Raw genomic sequence first — 20,788 nt, forward strand, 5'->3', positions numbered from 1 at the left:
TGTTTATAGCGATTTCCACCGAAAATGAAACTAGTGACAAGTAATGGCGGATGGAGGGAGTTCTTTTGAATCACATTACTCTTTCCGTTGAACATCTCCAAGTACTTCGAGAAGATGTTTCCCATCCGATCAACCTATAAACTCTTATTGTTGACACAAAACAATGGATCATTACTATCAAACCCAACATTTCCAATATGATCCGTTTGAGATATCTGAAAACGAAAGAGTGTATATTATTGGGTGATATCTGAAAACGAAAGAAAGTAAATTATTGGGTGACAGAAAGTGGAAGGTCAAAGCATGCCATAACCTTCATACATTTAGCAGACTGTCATCGGATTCGTGCAAAGAGGTTCTCCCTATAAGAACTTCGAATCTCAATGCACGGGGGGTCATGGAAAATTGATTGATATTGCCAAGACCATGTTTCTCGAAGATTTTAAATATCTTGACAAGTTGAAGCTGACTAACGATGTAGATGATGATATTGATAGCTCAATTCCACGATTGCTTGCCGACTTAGATCGTTCTTTCCGACCGTCGCTCAAGAGCCTCACCTTAGCAAAGATGACAAACTTGGAATGGTGTGTTGGCATGCGCTTGTTGGCGACCATAGAGACTTTGAGGATCCTGAAGTTGAAGGAGCAGTCAAACATAAGCTTCTTCTTGAGCCAACTTTTGACACTTTGATCCTTCACTTCCATCCTCTTTGCATCAACCAACGCACCTATGATGTTCACGACAACTGAAATAACAATATCCGCCATTGTTACAATTTTACTTTCTTCATATGAAGGACTAAATCAACGACATGAACTGAACTTAAACTAGAGAAATAATAAAAGGTCATTTCGTCAATCAAACAATATTTGATAGCCTAAATCAACGAGCATCGTGCAAATTTCAAGTTTTAAGTTACCATGCAAATTTCAAGTCATCCCTACACAATCAACGTTTTTGGCATTATCACTATTTGTTGGAATTGCATAAACACCTAAACCTTGGAAATCAGAATACGATCACTTAAGGTTAGATCTCATTAAAACCTTCATGAGAAAAAAACATAAAATACACATAAAAGAGTATCCGTCTATAAAAAATTATGATTAAAAAATAAAACACAAATCTGTATTGTTGCAATGAAGTATAAGTTGGTGATTGTATCGGGATATGGATCTACAAGCTTAAACTTCCTCGTCCTCTCAGTATGATACTACGAGCTTTGATAAATAGGAAGTATATTATAAGCCACTATGTTTTTGGCTCTTTTCTTTTAACCTAATGAATATATTAACCATTAGTTTTTGGAACTTACCGTTTTCTTTTTATTAGAAAATGCAGATAATAATATTTTTTTTTGTCTACAATGTTCAAACGTTTCGTTCAATTATTAGACCTAAATTTAGGCAGAAAAATGACATTTTTGTAAGATTTTCCTATATTTTTCTATTATATACAATATACATATATTACTATATCTCCTTCCATCAGTAAAATATCTTCAGATTTGACTCGGCATGGATTTTAAAAAATATAAAGAAAAGTGACTAAAAAAAGTCAATAGAACGTGCGTTTTACATTTATATATTAGTTATATAATAAAATGTGACTATAACAAGTCAATGAAAAGTGTCCAGATTTCAAAGATGGTCCGAAATAACAAAAGTGGACAACATTTCATGACGGAGCGAATATTTATAAGGACCAAAAATTTAGGAGATCCTAGTATCTCCAACTAGCTTTAAATATGCAAATTAATTATCTTCTGGATACACGTGTAGTATTAATTTACCATCGATGTCTAAGAAGGATCCAAATATGACTAATTATTTTATACTCCTTCGGTCCTTCGGTCCATCCTTCGGTCCTTCTTTCTTTGTTGAGCTTTTAAGAGCTCCATTCTTTTTTATACTCTTTTCGTCCCACAATAAAATTCTACTTTTGCCATTTTTTTATACTTATATTCCAATTATTTTTTCAATTCTAAAACTCGGATGGGATCAAATATGGATTCTTAATCGGGGATTGAGGGAGTGTATCTAAAGTTTCTCGATCTCTTAAAACGTGTCTTGTCTTAGTTATGCAAGGGTAGTTTACATCAATTGGTGCAGTTTATAAACGCATAAAAATATATAAATATAAAATAAAAATCACAATCTAATTAATTTTACTCAATCCAAGAGGCTACTGCCTTTTTGTATTGGTCTAATGAGAAATTTTAAGCCCAATTAAATATGGGCTTCACATATTTCAGCCCAGTTGAAATTGAAGTAAGAATTCACCACCACAAAAATCATGATCAGCTGATAAATACCACTGCAGAAACCTCCATGAATCTCAAATGGAGGCTCTCAAATCCCCGTTTCTTCTCCCATCTCCGTCAATCCCACCTCCGAGGACCAGTTTCGGTCTCCGCAAGCAACCGATTCCACCGCCGCGCAGGGTTGTTCGGTGCTGCCTGCATCCGGATCCATGGAGCCTGAGCTCCGGCAACCCTAAAAACATCGGCAAGCTCAAGCCGAGGACCAGAAACCCTAAGAATCCGCTCCCCGACGACAACGCGCGCCGCATCATCAAGGCGAAGGCTCGCTACCTGAGCGTGCTGAGGAGGAACCAGGGCTCGCGCGCGCAGACGCCGAGGTGGATCAAGCGCTCGCCGGAGCAGATGGTGAAGTACATGGAGGACGACAGGAACGGGCACCTCTACGGGAGACACGTGGTGGCGGCGATCAAGCGCGTGCGGAGCACCGCGGAGATGCGCGAGGGGGAGTACGATATGAGGGAGGAGATGTGCTCATTCGTGGCGAAGCTCAGTTTTAGAGAGATGTGTGTGGTGCTGAAGGAGCAGAGGAGCTGGCGCCAAGTTAGAGATTTCTTTGGTTGGATGAAATTGCAGGTTATCTATCTCTCTCTTCCCGCCAATTTGATGATTTAAAATGTTGTATTTGGAGGCAATGTTGAATAGTGGTTTGGTTTTTGAATTTGATTATGTGTTTGAGCTGGTTTGGGTTTGTTTTTGTAGGTGAATGCCAGAATGCGTGATATTTCTTAACGATATGCTTGAGAAATTGAAACTGTGTCAATACAATTTAAATATTTAATCATGATTGAGTTAAATCGAGCATGTGGTTCTTCTTGAGCGATTACATTTGATAAAAAGCGAGACTACGAGATTGAACTTAGTTGGATTTGTTGCTTTTTTTTTTCAATTTTATTCTTTTTGTTTGTCATAACTTTCATGAGATGGTGTTCTAATGGCATGATTGTTTTGTATTTTATTTATTGCCTGCATGGTTATAGTAATTTATTTTTAGACATTAATTTGGTGTAATGTAGATTTGTGCCATAACAGTTGAGCTATCGGCCAAGCGTTATAGTCTACACAATTGTTCTGAGGTCGTACGGCCAAGGTGGAAAGATCAATCTTGCTGAGGAGACTTTCTTGGAGATGCTTGAAGCTGGGTGTGAACCAGATGAGGTAGCTTGTGGGACCATGTTATGCACATATGCCAGATGGGGCCGCCACAAGGCTATGCTGTCGTTCTATTCTGCTGTAGAGGAGAGAGGCATAACACCTTCAGTTGCAGTGTTCAATTTCATGCTATCTTCTTTACAAAAGAAATCACAGCATAATGATGTTATATATGTTTGGAGGAAGATGGTCGATAAAAGGGTAACTCCAAATAGTTTTACATATACAGTTGTGATTAGCTCACTTGTGAAAGAAGGCATGGCTGAAGAAGCTTTGAAGACATTCGGTAGGATGAAAAGTACGGGTTTTGTGCCTGAAGAGTCCACTTACAGCCTTCTTATTAGTTTGAGATCCAAACGTGGTGAGAAAGATGAAGCTCTTCATCTCTATGAAGATATGAGATCTCGTGGGATAGTACCTAGCAGTTTCACATGTGCTTCGCTCCTTGCATTGTACTATAGAACTGCTGACTACTCTAAAGCTTGTTCACTTTTCACTGAAATGGAGAGACTTGATGTTATTGCAGACGAGGTGATTTTTGGCTTAATGATTCGGATATATGGTAAATTGGGTCTTTATGATGATGCACAAAAGACCTTTCTAGAAATCAGGAGATCAGGCAAACTCAGTGGTGAGAAGACATATATGACTATGGCACAAGTTCATCTCAGTTTTGGGAATGTTGAGAAAGCTTTAGAGGTGATGGAACTAATGAAAAGTAGTAATATCCCCTACTCTAGATTTGCATACATTGTCTTATTGCAATGCTATGTAGCAAAAGGGGATCTTTCATCTGCAGAAGTTGCCTATCAGGATCTTTCAAAGACCGGACTTCCTGATGCCATGTCTTGTAAAGATATACTCAATTTGTACCTGAGACTTGGTTTGTCTCAAAAGGCAAAACCATTTGTTTCCCAGATCAGAAAAGATAAAGTTGAGTTTGATGAGGGACTCTTGATGACAGTCATGAAGGTCTACTGCAGGAATGGAATGCATAAAGAAGTTGAACAACTGATTGACGAGTTGGGTGAAAGTAAAACATTGGATAGTCCCTTCCTCCGGACATTTTCTATGGCATTGGATGGACAATATATCACAGCAACAGAATTTGAAAATTGGTATGCGACCTTGGATCAATCTGGATCAGTGGCAATTGAGTTGGTGCTGACACTTTGTTTGGTAACAGAAAACGAACCGAAGATGAAACAAAAACTTGAGTTTCTACTGAAGTCTAAGATTGGTGAGTCGGTAGCCAACAAATTGATAATCCAGTCCGTCAAAGATGGTACGAATTTTCTTTATTAATAGGATTCAACCTGATATATATCTTGATTCTACATTCTGTCTGAAGAGCTCATATGAATACCCCTTGTAGGTGACAAAACTGCGGAGTCTCTTTATGAGCTAATGACGAAACTTGGTTGCCAACTAGAGGATACTTCTTTGGCATCTTTAATTAGCATGTATGGGAAACAAAAGAAGCTTGACCAAGTGCAAAAAGTCTTTGCTTCAATGGCAGATTCTGCTAGAGATGGGAAGCTCATATCTGGTTTAATGATCGATGCCTATATTGCATGTGGCAGAGAAGAGGATGCATACTTATTTTGTAAAGAACAGGCTGCAAGAGAACACAATCTTGGTCCTGTATCTATAAGTATACTTGTGAAATCTTTGACAAATTGTGGTAAGAGATGATTATACTTTTAATGCTTCTGGATTACTGCTGGGGCTTTTTGGGTCATCGGGGATTGCTTAATGTTGTATCATCCCCTTTATCTTGGCATTCCTGCTAACTTTTCATTCCTAACATTCTGATGTTATGACTAATATTGCATTTAGACTTTTGGCTACCCTACCTTTTGCAATCAAGGCAGAAGCACTAATATAGTGAGAGCAGTCCTTGTAAACTTATTATGTTTTCTGATGTGTTCGATTGCTTTGTGGTTGAAGTTCAACAATTTATAAGAATGACGACTTGGTTTGACTGTATAAGTGGTTTTGGAGTTGTAGTAGTAATGTAGTATAAGATTACACTTAAAAGATTTGCTGTTTGCAGGTAAATACCACCAGGCAGAGGAAGTTATTCGTCATAGTTTCCGTGAGAATTTGCAGCTTGATACTGTAGCATACAACACTTCCATTCAAGCAATGCTGGAAGCTGGTTAATATTTCCATATTTTATTAATTCCTAATATTTGACATTTATATCTCATGTTTTCTGTAACTAACATAATAACATTGTAATGTCACAGGAAGACTTCATTTTGCTGGCAGCATATATGAACGCATGCTTTCTCTGGACATTTCACCATCTATTCAGACATATAATACCATGATCAGGTTAAACTTATAACCCTTTGGAGGATTGTATGGTGGTTCGAATAGTAATGAAGTTTGTTCATCCATCAACATGATTGGCATTCATGATATTGCAGTGTGTATGGACGAAGCCGGAACCTGGATAAAGCATTGGAGATGTTCAACATGGCTCAGGGCTTGGGTGGGGCACTGGATGAGAAGATATGCACTAATATGATTTGCCACTATGGAAAAGCTGGTGTGCCCCTGTCTCTACTAGTGATTTGTGTTTGTGTTCAACACAATTTGACTTTTGTTACCAACGCTTAGTGGCTACTTATTACTGAATTCTTAATTGGCATAAAATTTGTTGACAAATAGGTCTGTTTCTGTCTTGCGATTGTATATACAGGAAAGAGAGCTCGAAAACTATCAGGAGACTAGTTCAAAAGTTATAAGCATTTACTATGCTTGACTATTATTTTACTTGCTTTGCAGGCAAAGTTCACGAAGCATTAGCCTTATTCCGCAAAATGCAGGAGGAAGGAATAAAACCCGGGAAGGTATGTCTTTGGTGACTATACCATCTGTGTGGCTCGATTTCTTATGCCCATATGACCTATTGTTGGTTTCTGATACTTGTTTGGGCGCCATGAGGTGCAGGTGAGCTACAACGTCATGATTAACGCATGTGCTGCTGCGGGACTATACCAAGAAGCAGAAAACCTTTTGCTACGTATGCATAATTCCAGCTGTTCACCAGACTCCCTTACGTACCTCGCCATGATTCGAGCCTATGCTGAGAGTAAAAAATACGAAGAAGCAGAGAAAACTATCATGTCAATGCAGCAAGAAGGAATCTCACCTAAATGTGCCCATTTTAACCTTGTGCTTTCAGCTTATAGCAGAGCAGGATCAATGGTAGAAGCTGATAGGATATACAGGAAAATAGTATCAAGCGGATTAAATCCCGACCTCGACTCCATATCATCAATGCTTAGAGGATACCTCGATTTTGGGCTTGTTGAAGACGGAATCTCATTCTTCAAAAGAGAGTGCAGCTCTGTTGGTCCAGACAGATTTCTTCTGAGTGCAGCAATTCATCTTTTCAGATCAGCGGGCAACGAACCACAGGCTGACGAGCTTTTAAGGACCATGAAAAACTCAGGTGTTCCATTCCTGAACAATCTTGAAGTTGGATCAAAGACAAAAAAACTTGCATAAAATATTGGGAAAGCGTGGTACGCTGGAAATCTCACTCAAAATAGTCACAGTGGGAACGGAAGAACGGAAGCGCGGTAAGCTGGAAATCTCTGAGGGTAGCCCAGAAACATATAAGATAGATTATCCAAGAGTTATTCAATAGTTGAAGATCTTTGTATATTTTTACACTGGGCTGACACAGTGATGGATGATGCCCTTCTTTTTCTCTTCTGTATATTTGACTGGGGTTCTATCCCAATTTTCTTGGCCCTATCTAAACACAATACATATTCGGTTATGTTCAAATAATGTTATCATTTTCAAAATCAATACACTCATACCTACATATTACTCCATATATGGGTAGTTTTCTAAATTCTTGTAAATTATCGAACTGTTGATTTGTCAGATTTTGCAGCCATACTATTGATTTATTTTTATTCTAACCAATCAAGATTTTGGTTTTGAATAGCTTGATAATTAACTTATGTAGCACTATCGGGCGAAAGCTAAAACAACGTAATATTTTAAGCAGCAGAGCAATGTCGTAGTTAATTAAATTATATAATTTCATTTGTTAAAATAAGGTCTATATAAGAAAGAAGGGGAGAAAAGAGATGGATATGAGTACATCAATTAAAATTATTTAATTAAATATTATAATACAATGTTGTTTTGGTTAACGTTCGATAGCGACATATAAACAAGCCATCAAAAGCTATGTTATTGCTAAATTTGTACTGATCGTAAAGTCAGAGCTAATCATAATTTGGTAATTCACTGGCGAATATTTAAGCTCTTATGCAACGAAAGTTTAGAAATATACGGACAAATATCCCTTAATATATATACATATATATATATGGTTTAGGTCATATTATAATATTTGGGTTTAATGTCATGCTAAGATCGTTTTAGGTCATGCTTTGTTAGCATGACCTAAAAATTACCTAATTATGACCTAAAAGTGACCTAATTATGATATTGTTCTGCGTTTCTGTGTTTAAATCTAGTTTTGCATAGATCAAAACCCTATATATATATATATATATATATCAATGAACTTTTTCTGTTGCTAGATTTAATCCTGGGAGTATTTATCGAACAATCATATCAAAATCATTCATAACTCTAGTCAGAATGAAAAGAATATGCCATTATTATTTGCTAGTGCATGAAACTGCCTCTTAAATGAAAATTAATCAAACGCTTCCCAGAAATGAAAAAATTCTGGGCAACTTAAACAAGGGCAAATTGGCCATTCATATACAAATACAACTAAGGCTCAGTAAAACAGAGGCTTCATTTGGCAGCATCTTGCCCTTCAGCAAGTTTCTTCCTCTGTTGATGCTCTGCAACTTTATAGTCGACAACTTCGCGGAAAAGAGTGGCGTCCAGCACGCAGTCCTCACTGCCGTAGACCGCTGCTTGAACGCTAGCCATGAGCTTCGCGATTTCTCTTCCGGAGAATCCCTCAGTCTTTGCAGCAGCTTCCTTGATGAGATCCTCGGTCACGCCCTTGATCTCGATTTTCTTCTGCTGTTTCTTGAAGAAATGTGAGAACAAGTGATGCGAAGCTTATTTCCTATTCTTTACCCCGGATTTCATGTTAATTATAACTCACCAAGTCGTGCTTTGAGTGTAGTTTCGGGTGTTAGAAGCTGGAAGTTCGTCGGAAATGCATAGCTGAGATTCCAGAGAGTTCGCCCGGTCGGGCGTTTTGATGTCGCTAAACGCCCGGTCGGGCGTTTCCATTTTGTGCATATGGAGTCCAGAAAGTTCGCCCGGTCGGGCGTTCTGATTTCAACTAAACGCCCGGTCGGGCGTTTCCCGCGAGGCCATGCAGTAGCCTTTCGCCCGGTCGGGCGATTACCTCCTTTGAATTCGCCCGGTCGGGCGTTTTAGTCGCGTAACTGCGATTTTGCAGTTGACCCAGCGGTTGAAGGATTAAAAAAGCTAGAAAATGAATTGGACAGGAGGACAGACGGAGAAGAGAGACAGAGGGAGAGAAAGGAGGAGAGGAAGAAGAGAAGGAAGGCATTCCGGCCATTATTCCGACCATCCATTCCCGAATCCCGACTCCACTCGACGAGAGCATCACACCTATGGTTTTATTTCTACATTCTACCATGTGTATAGGCTAGGCTCTCTTTGTTGCTCCGAGTTGTAATCTAGGCTTGTGTATTTGTTTTAACACCTTGAATCGTATGTTTGATACCAACAATGTGTTTGATAATTAAAATGCTACGTTTTTGGCTAATGATGTAGTGTTGTTAAATCTTAACTATTGTCTCTTTAACATAGCTTAGGATTGATCGTTTGTTGGTATGCTTTCGATTTAGAACTGTTCAGGGGATAAATTGATAGTGGATTAGGTAAGTGATTATAGTAGACGACATTTATTCCCGCGCATCCGCAGGAATTAAATGTCGTTGAAAGTTGGTTCATGGAACAAGTGTTCAGCTGACTGTGAACTATACGTCGTAGACATGTTCAGTGCACGCGATTAGGTTGATAATTATAATCCCGTCGTATGTTTCGTTGTAAATGGTGTAAAACAACGCAAGCTTAGTGAGCAACTTGGAGTGACCTGTCTTTCTCGTGTCAAAAATCTCATTTTAGTAGCTTAATTTAGTTAACCATCTCAAAATCAAAACAAAATCTTTTTATGCTCTGTGTAGTCTTATTAAGCGTAAGCAATCTCGCCTCCCTGTGGATCGACACTTGAAATACTACTACGATACTGTATTCTTGCAGTAGTGTAGTATTATTAGAGTTAAAATAATTAAACTTGATAATCTTTATGCTTTGATTAAGAACTCTAAAACATCACATCAAGTTTTGGCGCCGTTGCCGGGGAGGCAATAGCTTGTTTATGCTTAATTGTTTTAGTTTTTATTTTATTTTGTTTGATTTTTCTTTTTGAGTTTTATAGGTACTTTGTTCGTGTTCTACGGTGTGATAGCCATCTACCACGTCCGGACTTGAAGACGAAGGAGTGTTTTTTTTTAGGTAATTTTTAGCTAACTCTTAGTTTAGTTTTTAGGTAGTTTAGTTTTTCACTTAAGCACACACTTTTTATAGTACTTACCCCGAAGTTGTCGAGAGGTCTCGCTTTCGGTAATTAGGAAATATATTGTGCTTGTGCTTGGTGTATTTTCTGTTGTGTAGATAAAAAAAAGGAAAGTCGTGAATGCACACGAGATCTCAGGGTACACCGCCTTTCGGATTACTCTGTTATCAAAGAAGGAAAGGGTCAGGAAGTTCAGCCGGGTTTGAAATTCAACAGGATTCGCCGAGTCCAATCAGAGATAACCCATTGTTTGAGAATAGTGACAGTGATCTGGAAGCTGAGTCGATGGCCGACAATAATAACAACAACGCTGTCCCACCACCCGTTGTGAGGTTTGGCGACACTCTTAGATCGGGAATTGAGTACCCCGGAGAGTTTGCTTATGCGAACAACAACATCAACATTCCACCTCACTACATTAGTTTGGTGAATGGGGGGAATCTTTTCCATGGACGGGATGATGAAGACCCGATGAGCCACCTCAATGCCTTCTACGAGTTGACGAACTCTCACAGACCCCCGAATGTGGAACACAATCTGATCAAGAGGGTCTTATTCCCATTCTCTCTGAGGGAGAAAGCAAGAGCTTGGTATGACTCTATACCGGGCTACAACATTGAAACATTCCAAGAGTTGAAGACGTTGTTCCTCTTAGAATATAATTCCCCGATGAAGATCGAGAAATTGAGAGAAGAGATCACTTCTTTCCAACAAAAGTATGATGAGTCCTTTGCAGAAGCTTGGAAGAGATTCACAGACTTGATAAGGAAATGCCCGAGCCATGGTCTAGCTCCGGGGCATGACCTTTTGAAATTCTACAAGGGACTCAACAATGAAGGCACGGGACTAGTTACTGCAGGCTCTAATGGAAACCTGGATGACTTAACGCATGAGGAGGTGAGAGCCTTATTCCAAAGGTTGGCTAACAATCAACGGAACTGGCACAACCCAAGGAGAGCAGCGGAGAAAGGAGGAGACACATTCGGTGCTACAAAGGATGCAGAGAGAGTATCTGCAATTGAAGCTCAATTGGCAGATATAAGCACCCAGATGTCGTCGATGACAAAGGCAGTGAAATCGCTGCAACTGACTCCTCAACCCCAAGCAGTGGCAGTGATGAGATGTGGATTGTGTCAAGGAGGGCATCATACTGATCAATGTCCAAGTCTTCAAGGGCCACCAACGGAGGATGTGAACTACATTGGTAACAATCATCAAGGGTTCAACCAAGGCAATCAATACAACAATCAGCAGAATTGGAGGCCTCAACAAGCAACCTGGAATCAAGTTGGTCCTAGCAACACTTCGGGGACTCAATGGAGGAACAACACTCAACCTCCGGGTTATGAGAAGAAGCCATCAGTCGAGGATCAATTGGGACAGATTCTCTCGTTTATGACTAAGAGTCAAAGGGAGAATGAGAGCTTCAAAGAAAGGACGGTAGAGAAGTTTGGTCAGATGGAGGCTACATTGAGGAATCTCGAGACTCAAATTGGGCAGATTGCTACAGCATCTCACACAAGAATTCCTAATGCTATCCCGAGTGATACGGTGCCCAATCCTAAAGGTTTTGAACAGTGCAAGGCAGTTAAGTTAAGAAGTGGAAAGGATCTTGAGTCTCCAATCATGCTAGATGCACAAAATGGCTCGAACATCTTGCACGCAGGGGCGGACAAGTTGTTTGGCTCACAAACCTCGCACGCAGGGGTGGACGAGGGGATTGAGTGGGCTACTACCGAAGCTAGGGAAGGTCAACAAGAAAAAGAAGAGTCAACCATGAGTGATATCCACAAGAAGAATCCACTAAGTCCGGCAATGGACCCGAAGTGTCCATTTAATTTTCCAGATTTTATCCCGCCACCACCTTTCCCAGTCGAGAATAAGAAGAAGGGTAGGAAAATAATTCAAGAGAAAGGACTCGATTGGATGATGAACATTATCAGGAAAGTTAATGTAGATGTGTCCCTGGTGGATTTGTTCCTACACTTTCCTAAATTCTCCAAGTTTTTTAAGGATCTTATTGCGAAAAAGGAGAAGATACAAGACGATGGTGTGGTGATATTGAGCGCATTTTGCTCACAATTTGTGAAGGGAAAGATGCCGGCAAAGAGAAGAGACCCTGGAAGCTGTGTGATCCCATGTGAGATGGGAGATAAGGAGTTCCCAAAGTGCCTACTTGATCAAGGCTCGGGAATATCATTGATGGCTCTGAAAACCGCACGGTCAATCGGTCTAGAAGCGAGGATTGAACCAATCGACATTGACCTACAATTGGCGGATCATTCAATTGTGAAACCAAAAGGTATCATCGAGGATGTCTTGGTGAAGGTTGATAGATTTGTACTCCCGGTTGACTTCATTGTCCTAGAGATGGAAGAGGACAAGGATATGCCTATCCTATTTGGTAGGCCATTTTTAGCAACCGGTGATGTTGTGATAGAGACCAAGACAAATACGGTCATGTTTCGAGTAGATGGAGAGAATGTGGTGATCAAGCAAGAGAAGGCGGGGAAGCGCCTATTGGAGCCTGGATAGAGGTAGACAAGGATGAAGAAGGTCGAGCCAACGACTATAAACAAAGGCGCTGATTGGGAGGCAACCCAAGTTTTTTGTTTTTATTTTTGATTTCATATGTTGGAGGTTTTGTTTGCTCAATTCTTTCCTCCAACATTTATTTTGAATTGAGTGTTTCTTTTTGTAGTTTTTGTTCTTTTTGTAGGAGCAACTGGGAGTTAGGATTGGAGCTTAGGAGGAAGCACACCTGCAAAGGATTTTTACACCCACCCTCCCACCCGAACGCACTATGGACGTCATGCCAAGTTTGGGGGAGTTTCCTTTCCCTTTACTTTATTTGTCTTTTTTGCATGCATTGAGGACAATGACGCATTCAAGTTTGGGGGGGTTATGAATGATTTGTGATGTTTGTTTTTGGGTGTTTTGCTTGATAAAGATGTTTTGAATCTATGTAGTTGACGGGTGCATGCTTTATCTTCGGCTTTCTGGTTAGGAAATCTTGCTTGATCTTACTTGATCTTTGAAGCTTAGGATGAATGGAATGGGTGCATGAATTTATTTGAAAGAGCATGTTGTGATTACATCCGATTTCTTAAGTTGAGGAGAGTATGAAAATCGCATGACTTGTGGAAATTATTTTGGATTGATTTGCTTTATCGAGTGAAGTGCTTGCGTTCGTTTGTGTTAACGATTTGGGAGGATAAGGCACTAGGATGAACTCCATGGCCAAATGATCACATGCCTAGTCCATCAAATGATCCCCTAGAAGCCACCTTGAGCTTAATTTCTTATTCTTTGTGTAAACACTTAGCCAAACACTTAGCCACTGAAATAAGCCTAATTTTAGCCTCATCGATAGACCTTGCTACTATTTGGGTGCTAAATACAAGTTGAGCTTTGTGGTTTGAGTTTGAGTGTGGGTGGTGAATTGTAAAGAGTAGACATTTCTAGACTTGATAGAAGGTGAAAAGAATGAAGTTCTAAGAAAAAAAAAACAAGAAAAAGAAAAAGACGACCTCCAAATTCACAAAAGTCGAGGTCTTTACAAAAACAAAAAAAAAGGAATAAGTTGATGAAATAAAGATAGAGCTTCTATGTTTGTTTGTGTAATCTCGTCTGGAATAGATCTCAAGTTTGGGGGAGTGTGGGTTTGGTTGTAATTTTTCGTTGGTTAATCTTTGGAAGGAAGTTGTAGGAGGGAAGATTTTGGCACTCAAATGTGTAGCCTTTGAGCTCACTATCCATACTTATCCTACCTCGTCCCTAGCCCCATTACAACCTTGAAATAAGACCTTGGACCTTATCGTTGATGCTTGTGGATGTTGTGTAAAGAACTTGGTAGAGTTAAAGAGGTTCGATTTGAAATCTGTGAGTCTATGTGGTTAGTATTGCTTAATGAGTCAATGATGATGGTTTGAGTTGTTTGATCGCATGCTTGGACTTATTTTGAAGTGCACCTTAACTTGACGTTCTAGGGGGATGAGTGATTGTTCTTGAGAGTGGGAAATCTCGATTGGAAATGTTGGGGGTTTAGATTTTGTCACTCACGTCCCTACATGATTCTTTGTGATGAAAATTTCTCTGCGGGGTAGACTTGCGTTGAGTTTTTGTGCTAAAAAATGTACCTTGCTCGGGGCGAGCAAGAGCTTAAGTTTGGGGGTATTTGATGCGAAGCTTATTTCCTATTCTTTACCCCGGATTTCATGTTAATTATAACTCACCAAGTCGTGCTTTGAGTGTAGTTTCGGGTGTTAGAAGCTGGAAGTTCGTCGGAAATGCATAGCTGAGATTCCAGAGAGTTCGCCCGGTCGGGCGTTTTGATGTCGCTAAACGCCCGGTCGGGCGTTTCCATTTTGTGCATATGGAGTCCAGAAAGTTCGCCCGGTCGGGCGTTCTGATTTCAACTAAACGCCCGGTCGGGCGTTTCCCGCGAGGCCATGCAGTAGCCTTTCGCCCGGTCGGGCGATTACCTCCTTTGAATTCGCCCGGTCGGGCGTTTTAGTCGCGTAACTGCGATTTTGCAGTTGACCCAGCGGTTGAAGGATTAAAAAAGCTAGAAAATGAATTGGACAGGAGGACAGACGGAGAAGAGAGACAGAGGGAGAGAAAGGAGGAGAGGAAGAAGAGAAGGAAGGCATTCCGGCCATTATTCCGACCATCCATTCCCGAATCCCGACTCCACTCGACGAGAGCATCACACCTATGGTTTTATTTCTACATTCTACCATGTGTATAGGCTAGGCTCTCTTTGTTGCTCCGAGTTGTAATCTAGGCTTGTGTATTTGTTTTAACACCTTGAATCGTATGTTTGATACCAACAATGTGTTTGATAATTAAAATGCTACGTTTTTGGCTAATGATGTAGTGTTGTTAAATCTTAACTATTGTCTCTTTAACATAGCTTAGGATTGATCGTTTGTTGGTATGCTTTCGATTTAGAACTGTTCAGGGGATAAATTGATAGTGGATTAGGTAAGTGATTATAGTAGACGACATTTATTCCCGCGCATCCGCAGGAATTAAATGTCGTTGAAAGTTGGTTCATGGAACAAGTGTTCAGCTGACTGTGAACTATACGTCGTAGACATGTTCAGTGCACGCGATTAGGTTGATAATTATAATCCCGTCGTATGTTTCGTTGTAAATGGTGTAAAACAACGCAAGCTTAGTGAGCAACTTGGAGTGACCTGTCTTTCTCGTGTCAAAAATCTCATTTTAGTAGCTTAATTTAGTTAACCATCTCAAAATCAAAACAAAATCTTTTTATGCTCTGTGTAGTCTTATTAAGCGTAAGCAATCTCGCCTCCCTGTGGATCGACACTTGAAATACTACTACGATACTGTATTCTTGCAGTAGTGTAGTATTATTAGAGTTAAAATAATTAAACTTGATAATCTTTATGCTTTGATTAAGAACTCTAAAACATCACATCAACAAGCCCGGTTTTCTCTCCCCGGCTTCTGCTACGTACTTACGCAGGTAGAGTTTGAGGAGTTTGAAACGCTCCTCTTCGCCGGGCAAGGGGAATTCGAGGACCTCATCGATACGATCTGCCACAGCGGAGTCGAGATCACCTGGTCGGTTGGTTGCAAGAGCAAGGACTATATCCTTGGATTGGTCGCCAGTGCGAAATAAAAGTGCGTTGAGTGCACTCCTTTGAGCTTCACTCATGTATGTTTTGTTCCGCCTGTTGCAGTGAATTGCATTACTTGCTAGTATTAAAAGATTACATCGATAGCAAGACCGTGGAGGATGCCAACATGCATGCTTATGAAGGCTAAACTCTAAAGGAATGCACTTCAGACATTGATTGCTCTTATAGGAAAGTGAAATATAACTTACTCGCACAAGAACGCATCTGCTTCGTCGATGAAAAGCAGTAATCCCCTGTTCGACTTCTTAGCCCAGTCAAACAATTGATGTATCTTTGTAACAGCCTGAGAACCCAGTGGAGCAACATCTCCTCCAGTCATCAAGGCATAGTCAAGGCCCTAATATAAAAACCAGATTATTTCTGAATTACAAGCAGCCACATAAAAACACCATGATGACAAGCTCTCGTAACAAAAGGGTCAGGTCAATTAGATGCTAGTGATCTATGAAGAGATATGTATGAACAAGAACAATAGGAACCCGAAGCATTCCTGAGATTTCCCATCAGATTCGCTCAATATTTATGAGCTAGTACTTGATTAGTTGATTTAGGCAGAAAAAAAGGAAGTTACCCAACTAAGAAACAGTAGTTTCACATTTCATGAGGAGAGATTATGACATCTTACAGATTTACGGGCAAGCTCCCTCGCAGCCATCGTTTTTCCAGTTCCTGGCGGCCCATAAAAGAGCATGTTCCTGAATGGAGCCTGATGAGCTTTAGTATTAGCTGTTGCAGTTGCCAAGTGTTGAATCCGCCTCTGAAGAGAAGGATTCAAGATAACATCGCCAAACCCATTCCCGTTTTGAGAACTTCTATTAGCACCACTGGTGATGCTTCTCAGGCCACGGGAAAATAGGCCAGACCATGGATATTTCCCTCGCGAAGATTCTCTTATTAGAGATGGTTGTCCCAATATTCGGTCCACATAACTCCAAATTACCCTGGCACCTTCTCTGAAATTCAAGAAATACATTCCATTAAGCTATAATACAGATATGACTATTACATTAATACAGGATTCAGAATAGACACAATTTAGTAAAGAGGAGATAAATGGACAATAGCCCTTATACAGTAGAGGCTTGTTTGCTAGGTAATTCTCCATTGGATAAGGCTTGATATGTTTTACTAGAATGGCTTACAATATTCAATATTTTATTTATTTGTATGGTTGGATGTAAAGTTCTTCATTGAATTGCAATTTCTAAAATACCATTTTGTATCATGACTCATGAGGAGGGCAAGAAGAGTGTTTATCTTATCATGTTCCAACTAATATTATGATGAATAATCTAGTCTAGAAGTAAATTAATACTACATGTTATGGGAACATATTATGTTCCTTAGCTTAAGAATTTAAACTTCAGATTCCAAGTTCAATTCTTGCAAAAATCATTAATTGATGTTTCCTGGCAATAATATTACTTTATCGGCATTCCACCGCTAGGATGGGAAAATAATGTCTAAACTAACATTAAAATGGCACCACAGAACAAATTCTGCAAACAAAAGACAGGGTAAAAATCCTATCTCTCAATATTTTCCACTAATGTTAAATAGTAAACAAAGGGAAAGGTGTTGCACACTGTCAACCATCAAAATACCTCGTTGTGTATACTCCTGCGGCAAGAGCTGTTACACCTCCAACAGCTACAACAAGCTTGTTTTGATCCGTCAAAATTGCATGCAGACCCCCTGTTTTACATGAACAGTCACTAAGGTTAAGATGAGAAACGAACTTGGTTAAATGATTAGGTCAGCCTAAATACATTAATAAGCTGACTTGGAGCCAGACTCAGGCTACAAAATGTCAATGCATGATATCACATCCACTTTGTGCATCACGTAACAGCAATATTAGAGATACTATTTCCGTAAGAAAAAATTAAGGAAGACGAAAAAACCTCCAATGTGCTCAAAAGCTGTATTAATCGCAGAAACCCATTTCTCTCTCTCTGCATTTGCACGCTCAACCAGCATTCTTTTATTAACTTCCTCCGCAAGCTTGGCTTCATGGGCTCTACCCTCTGCTTCTGCCATAGCCCGCACCCTGATAGTTTCACGTTCAATCTCTGCCTTCTCTCTTTCAGTTTGGCGACGCTGTGCTTGAATTTGCTCTTCAGTTGTTCGTCTGGCAGCCTCCTGCCTCATAGCTGATTCTTCTTGCATTTTCACAATCTCTTGATTTCTTGCTCTTTGTTGTTCATTCTCTGCCTAAAACACTCGAGATTTTATTTCCTATGACTACTGGAATACTTTTGCACTTCACATGCATAAAAAAACCATTTACCTGCATTCTTTTCCTTGCCAATTCATCTTCATATCGAGCCATCTGTGATTTTATTTGTGCTTGTGTCTGAGCTAGCTTTTTCTGTTCATCATACACCACTTTTTGTTTCTCCTGCCAAATTAGATGATTCTTTGTCATTTTTGGATATGAAAGTTGGACTATTTTATATGCATCAAAATGGAATTGTGAGTGTCTAAACAAACAATCAGATCTGGGTTGTGCAGATTTACTAAGGATTCAGTCAAATAATCTACTCTATTAGTTGGGTAAGAATACTCCATACAAAATGGAAAACTTAACTTTAAATTCATAGGTCTTTCTGTAAATGCTACGATCATTGGTGAAGTATGGCACTTGGTATTGATAGAGCAAATAAGATCGATGAGCCATGATGAATTACATGTTAAACTGCTATACAAATTTACAGGAGAAAGCTGCTACACTATCATCTTCTCCCATAACAGAAGAATTTTGGCTCGTTTGTATAAGCCAGACACCAAACTATCCTGCCTAAACCACACCAAAACTCATCCGGACAATTGATAACAATGACATGTCTTAGTTCATAGCACCAGGGACTATAATATGTCATAAGTGTCTGAGCAATATTTTCTTTCTATATCATAGATTTCAGCTCAAGAAAATGGAAACAGAACAGATGATCCAAGACCCAGCGAGGCTTACAGTTTCAGCTTGAGCTTGTAACGCCTTGAATTCCGCTGCTTTTGCATTTAACTCTTGCTGCCTCGTTTCTTCTTGCTTTTTCATCACTTCAAATACCTATACCAATACAATTGCTCCCATATAAAAATTCTGAGATCCAGAAACCAAATACAACCATTAAAGCATAAAGAACTTTCCCTGCATACATGTGGCTGCAATAGCAGTAGCAATTACATGATTTTCCATCATGCCAACTGAGAAAACACATCAAAACATAAAGCCGTGTCTGATTGTCTTATGATCACTATAGTAACTATATTCCCAATGAAACTACACAAAACCTACTATTCAACCAAAAAATTAACACAAAAAACACATACTCAACAAATTATCTTCAACATTTTGACACAACCACACAGGTAATCGATAAATCGAAATGCGAACTCGTAAAAGTTAAAAAAAACCTTTTTAGCATGCGAAGAGCTAGTAATCTCTTTCAACGCTTTCGCGCCCCTCTCCAATGCCTCGGGATCGAAGCCAGAAGATGTCGTCCTAGGGTTATCATTCCGATGCCGCCGCTCAGCCGGCTGGTCTGGCGGCTTAGTCGGCTCCGCAGCCGACGGGGAGCCGGAGCTGGAGAATGGAGATAACTTGAATGAGCCATCTGCGTAGGAGTGCTCTGCACCAAATGCAGCATGAGCTACAGCTGCTAGCACCCCTGATGCCCAATTTTTAGCCATTTTCGCCCAAAAAATCGGCCGATTAGCTCAGGGGATTACACAATACGATGATTTGGGGATTTTCAGGCTCCAGATTGCAAGAGATTCGGGAAATTAACTTTTACATGACATCGACTTGGGGGAAGAAGAGACGAGGGTTTATGTAGGGTTTCTAATATTTGGGGGAAATTGCAGTTTTGGATTCTTTTTTTTAGTTTATTATTACTAGTACTAGTATAAATGTGGTATGATTATTAACACATGCCTAATAATAATAATAATAATTATAATTATAGTATAGACAAAAATACATGAGTTTTTATAAATTTGGGAAAAAATCAACTCGTATAGTATATGTTATGATAAATATTATCACTTCTAGAATTAAAGTATTTGTATTTTCTAAAAATATTTTCAATAACAACAAAGTGGCGTTGGTTCGAGGGCACGGCTTAGCTAGTGACATTCATCTTATTCTTTTGTCTTGTCTTTCATTTTGTATATTGTTGTTTATTGTATTTAGCTTAGTAGTTGATCTTTTAGAGTGTTTCCATAGACTATATTGAGCTCGCCTAGAACGATAGATTGAACATTTTTATTTTTTAATATAAAAAAATAGGTAAAAACTTCATTTGAAATAAAATGAAAATTTAGTATCCATTTTAGTACATAAATAGATGTAGTACTAGTTTTTTTAATGGTCAATTTTATCTCAGTTTTTGAAATTGATTAGATTTCGCTTTAACCTTTCACAATTGTATTAATTCTAGCCAATTCGTTTTAATTTATCAATTACTGTATCTCAATCTTTTCCACTTGTTTCAATTTCTATATCTAAATTTCACTTTAATGGTGGAATCGTGGCACAGCGTATCAATTCCTAACATTTTTATAAATAATTAGTTGAAAACGAATGATTTAATAAATATATTGGAATATAATTGGTAAGTTGAAAACACATGTAATAAAATTGGTATAATTACTAAAGGCAGGAGATAAAATTGATAAGATGAATAAAGTCATCAAACTATTTTCGAATATATTTTCAAATTATTCTCATCGAATAAAGGCAGGAGATAAAATTGATAAGATCAATAAAGTCATCAAATTATTCTCATTGACTATATTTCATAAGATATTCTACATCTCACAGATGAAATTTCAAAATTCTTTTATTTCCAAATAAGACAATTTGACTACTATCATTTAATATTTTTCACAAAATATTCTGAAAAAGCAAAATTTTACATATCAAGACATCATAGATCACAAAATACAAAGAATAAAACATTAAATGCCAAAAGAGAAAATTACATGTATATATACCTCCACAAATACACATAAAGCCACAAGAATCAAAATTATTTTACATTTAATCTTTCACCATTCGAAGCCGTG

General features: G+C 39.0%; 2 protein-coding genes and 1 non-coding gene across 3 annotated transcripts; 1 reads left to right on the plus strand and 2 right to left on the minus strand.

The window, feature by feature from the left end:
- Positions 1–2,317: 2,317 nt before the first annotated feature.
- LOC121793013 (pentatricopeptide repeat-containing protein At5g27270) lies at positions 2,318–7,282 on the plus strand. Its single transcript, XM_042191190.1, has 8 exons — positions 2,318–2,899; positions 3,356–4,760; positions 4,851–5,159; positions 5,532–5,636; positions 5,728–5,815; positions 5,911–6,032; positions 6,272–6,336; positions 6,437–7,282. Exons 1-8 carry the CDS (start codon positions 2,345–2,347, stop codon positions 6,995–6,997), a joined length of 3,210 nt encoding a protein of 1,069 aa, XP_042047124.1. The 5' UTR covers positions 2,318–2,344; the 3' UTR covers positions 6,998–7,282.
- Positions 7,283–8,242: 960 nt separating this feature from the next.
- LOC121793014 (ATPase family AAA domain-containing protein 3-B-like) lies at positions 8,243–19,599 on the minus strand. The gene is made up of 9 exons (XM_042191191.1): positions 19,136–19,599; positions 18,693–18,788; positions 18,009–18,119; positions 17,623–17,932; positions 17,323–17,413; positions 16,344–16,671; positions 15,907–16,055; positions 15,502–15,751; positions 8,243–8,542 (listed from the first exon to the last, which is right to left on the minus strand). Exons 1-9 carry the CDS (start codon positions 19,409–19,411, stop codon positions 8,279–8,281), a joined length of 1,875 nt encoding a protein of 624 aa, XP_042047125.1. The 5' UTR covers positions 19,412–19,599; the 3' UTR covers positions 8,243–8,278.
- LOC121793188 lies at positions 10,731–10,837 on the minus strand. Its single transcript, XR_006049026.1, has one exon. It is a non-coding gene; the product is annotated as a small nucleolar RNA R71 (small nucleolar RNA).
- Positions 19,600–20,788: the final 1,189 nt, after the last annotated feature.

The sequence above is a fragment of the Salvia splendens genome, chromosome 2 (genome assembly GCF_004379255.2).
Source record: "Salvia splendens isolate huo1 chromosome 2, SspV2, whole genome shotgun sequence".
Classification (NCBI taxonomy): Eukaryota; Viridiplantae; Streptophyta; class Magnoliopsida; order Lamiales; family Lamiaceae; genus Salvia; species Salvia splendens.

Excerpts from the sequence above, each read along its gene's own strand:
- LOC121793013 (XM_042191190.1), top strand. The coding sequence starts at position 2,345 with ATGGAGGCTCTCAAATCCCCGTTTCTTCTCCCATCTCCGTCAATCCCA. Across the intron at positions 4,761-4,850 it reads AATCCAGTCCGTCAAAGATG|GTGACAAAACTGCGGAGTCT; the intron begins GTACGAATTTTC and ends TACCCCTTGTAG. Across the intron at positions 5,816-5,910 it reads ACATATAATACCATGATCAG|TGTGTATGGACGAAGCCGGA; the intron begins GTTAAACTTATA and ends ATGATATTGCAG.
- LOC121793014 (XM_042191191.1), bottom strand. The coding sequence starts at position 19,411 with ATGGCTAAAAATTGGGCATCAGGGGTGCTAGCAGCTGTAGCTCATGCT. Across the intron at positions 18,789-19,135 it reads GCTCTTCGCATGCTAAAAAG|GTATTTGAAGTGATGAAAAA; the intron begins GTTTTTTTTAAC and ends GTATTGGTATAG. Across the intron at positions 17,933-18,008 it reads TGGCAAGGAAAAGAATGCAG|GCAGAGAATGAACAACAAAG; the intron begins GTAAATGGTTTT and ends CGAGTGTTTTAG.